The sequence below is a fragment of the Vicia villosa genome, linkage group LG5 (assembly GCF_029867415.1).
Source record: "Vicia villosa cultivar HV-30 ecotype Madison, WI linkage group LG5, Vvil1.0, whole genome shotgun sequence".
Taxonomy (NCBI): Eukaryota; Viridiplantae; Streptophyta; class Magnoliopsida; order Fabales; family Fabaceae; genus Vicia; species Vicia villosa.
Genome location: NC_081184.1, coordinates 164,493,243 through 164,496,669, shown reverse-complemented (window position 1 = coordinate 164,496,669; position 3,427 = coordinate 164,493,243). Strand labels below are relative to the sequence as shown.

The 3,427-nt window shown below is 39.0% G+C and overlaps 1 protein-coding gene across 1 annotated transcript; it reads left to right on the top strand.

Moving 5' to 3' along the window:
* On the top strand, positions 1-3,427 carry LOC131603687 (calcium-dependent protein kinase 1-like). The gene is made up of 8 exons (XM_058876101.1): positions 1-809; positions 1,519-1,662; positions 1,882-2,034; positions 2,118-2,233; positions 2,332-2,499; positions 2,628-2,755; positions 2,847-2,946; positions 3,051-3,427. The coding sequence occupies exons 1-8, from the start codon at positions 164-166 to the stop codon at positions 3,132-3,134; spliced, it is 1,539 nt and encodes a 512-aa protein (XP_058732084.1). The 5' UTR covers positions 1-163; the 3' UTR covers positions 3,135-3,427.

Here is a 3,427-nt window from a genome sequence, read left to right as displayed (position 1 = left end):
TTCCATTACTTATTTAGTTGCATTTTCAATTAATTCAATAAATTAATATTAAGACATAAAAAAGACCAATTTAGTACTTGTTGTGCCGGCAACCTTGTCGCAAAACACGACACACTTTTCTTCTACTTTTCTCCGACAACTCTACTCCATTGACTTCAACTCAATGGGTGGCAACTGCAGCACCGGTGCCGGAATCACCACCTCCACCACCCACTCCGATCCTCCCAACCACAAAGCCCCCACAATCCTCCCTCAAAACGCCACTCCCTCACCACCTCAACCTCCCTTATCCTCCTCCCTCGGCCGCATCCTCGGCCGCCCCATGGAAGACGTCCGCTCCATCTTCACCTTCGGCCGTGAGCTCGGCCGTGGCCAATTCGGCGTTACTTATTTGGTAACCCACAAAGTCACCAAGGAACAATTCGCTTGCAAATCAATAGCCACACGCAAACTCATAAACCGTGACGATATTGATGATGTTCGCCGTGAGGTTCAGATCATGCATCATCTTACCGGCCACCGTAACATTGTTGAGCTCAAAGGTGCTTATGAGGATCGACACTCTGTTAATCTTGTGATGGAGCTTTGTGCCGGCGGGGAGCTTTTTGACCGGATAATTATTAAGGGACATTACTCTGAACGGGCTGCGGCGAATATTTGCAGGCAGATTGTTACGGTGGTTCATAATTGTCATACTATGGGAGTCATGCATAGAGACTTGAAGCCTGAGAATTTTTTGTTCCTTGGTAAGGATGAGAACTCGCCTCTTAAGGCCACTGATTTTGGTCTCTCAGTGTTTTTCAAACCAGGTAAATTCATTTGCTTAAATTAGTGTTTGTTGCATTCATAGACTTATATAATGTGATTAATGGAAAAGTTAGTTAGCTATTACCTATGTAGCATCAATTCTGTGTATTAAAGGAATGTCTGGTGTTGGTGTCCGACACGTGACAATGTCCTTGTGCATTAAAGGAATGTCTGGTGTCCGGCACGTGATAATAAACATGTGTATTAAAGAAATGTCCTGTGTTCGGCAGGTGACAATGTCCATGTGTATTAAAGGAATGTCCGGTGTCCGGCACGTGACAATGTCCATGTGTATTAACGGAATGTCTGGTGTCAGGCATGTGACAATGTCCATGTGTATTAAAGGAATGTTTGATGTCTGGAACGTGACAATGTCCAGCCCTGACATGCCACTGTCACATGTGGTTATATTCAATCGTTTTCTTTTTTCTTAAGTTATTACCGGTATCTGCATGTTAGTGTGAATATAGTGTTCTGTGTCCGTGTAATTGCCTCATAGGTTATTACTTATTAATGTAAAATGTGATTAATGGATTTCCTTAAGTCCAATTTTGTCAGAATGTGTTAAACTCGATATAAAAATCTAAGATGATGTGAGATTTCATTTAAGATCACTAGGTTGGGCCACACTTCATATGTTCGCTACTGAGCGTAAGACGAATTAGATGGGCTATGATATGAGAAATCTAATTTTTAATATATATAAAACAGGAGATATGTTCAAAGATCTTGTTGGGAGTGCCTATTATGTTGCCCCTGAAGTGCTGCGTAGAAGTTATGGTCCTGAAGCTGATATTTGGAGTGCCGGAATTATATTATACATTCTGCTTTCTGGTGTCCCCCCCTTTTGGGCAGGTGAAACCTCCTTCCTTTAACTCACACCATGTCTTAGGAAAATGGGGAACTCGAAAACTCAATCATCATGTTGAGATTATTGACTGCAGTGACTGTTGATTGCATCAAATCCATTTTTGTTCTGTAGTATACAAGTTTTTTTTTTCTTGAACCTCGATTTACAAGCTTTTGTAACATCCCGATGTTTTTTCACACCTTGTTCTTATCTATGGTGTGAAGAAAATGAACAGGGTATCTTTGATGCTATTCTACGTGGAAATATTGATTTTGCGGCGGATCCTTGGCCTTCTATATCCAGTAGTGCCAAAGATCTGGTCAAGAAGATGCTGCGAGATGATGTCAAAGAACGACTTTCAGCTGTTGAAGTACTCAGTAAGTTAAATTCTTCTAGTATACAAAAAGCGTATAGATATTCAAAATCAATCAGTCATAACAGTATGTTTTTCATATTCCAGATCATCCTTGGATGAGAGTAGACGGAGATGCATCCGACAAGCCTCTTGATATTGCCGTTTTAAGCAGAATGAAACAATTCCGCGCAATGAACAAGCTAAAGAAAGTAGCTCTTAAGGTAAACTATCCTTATCCTATATAATCGTTTTGCTGACATGAACATCGTAATCAATCTTCCAATAAAATAACATCTCATATGTATTTTATTTATTACAGGTTATCGCAGAGAATCTTTCTGAAGAAGAAATTATTGGCTTGAAGGAAATGTTCAAATCCATGGATACAGACAACAGTGGAACAATCACTTTTGAAGAGTTGAAAGCCGGCCTCCCTAAACTCGGTAGTAAAATGTCCGAGTCTGAAGTAAGGCAGTTGATGGAAGCGGTAAGAATGTATATCTCTGCTTATGTAACAATGCCGAGAATATAGATAGTATTTTCAGAGCTGTATGATATTCGATTACTATCTTACCACTTCTCTTGATTTTAAGATCACGATTATCTGATTTTCAGGCCGATGTGGACGGCAATGGAACAATTGATTATATTGAATTTATAACCGCAACAATGCATATGAATAGAATGGAAAGAGAGGATCACTTATATAAAGCCTTTGAATATTTTGACGAAGATAAGAGCGGGTATTTTCAGCTCATAACTTTCAGTTTAACAATGTAATCACCATAGATGATGACTTAACATGTTTTCTTCTTTATTCTTCTGGTTTTAAAGGTACATCACAAAGGAAGAGTTGGAATCTGCCCTTAAGAAGTATAATATGGGTGACGAGAATACAATAAAGGAGATCATTGCCGAGGTCGATACAGACAATGTATGTTACTTCATTGTTTAAACCACCTACTAGCTCTTTAAAGAATTGTAGCCAATACGTGAATCAAGCGACACATTTATATTATTTTGTTATCGTATATGCAGGATGCGAGAATTAACTATGATGAGTTTGTAGCCATGATGAGAAAAGGCAACCCAGATATAATAACCCAAAGACGTCGCAAATAAGCTCTATACATAAGATGTTTTGGTTACATGGACTGAATCACGTTCGTCGGAGTTTTACTCGCACCTTGTTTCGAGGGAGCACTTTTGTGTAACAAAGTTTTTCTGTTTAGTGTTCTGTCTGTTATATGGTTGCACAGATTGAGCATTTGTATGTGTAAAATTTTCAGGTCTAGTTGCATTAAGTTTGTTTCTACTGTTTGAGTAGACACCAATATGTACAAATTCTGGAAGAAGAAAAACAGGTCAACACCATTTTCCCCAATGAAGTTAAAAGAAACTGATATTCTAGAAAA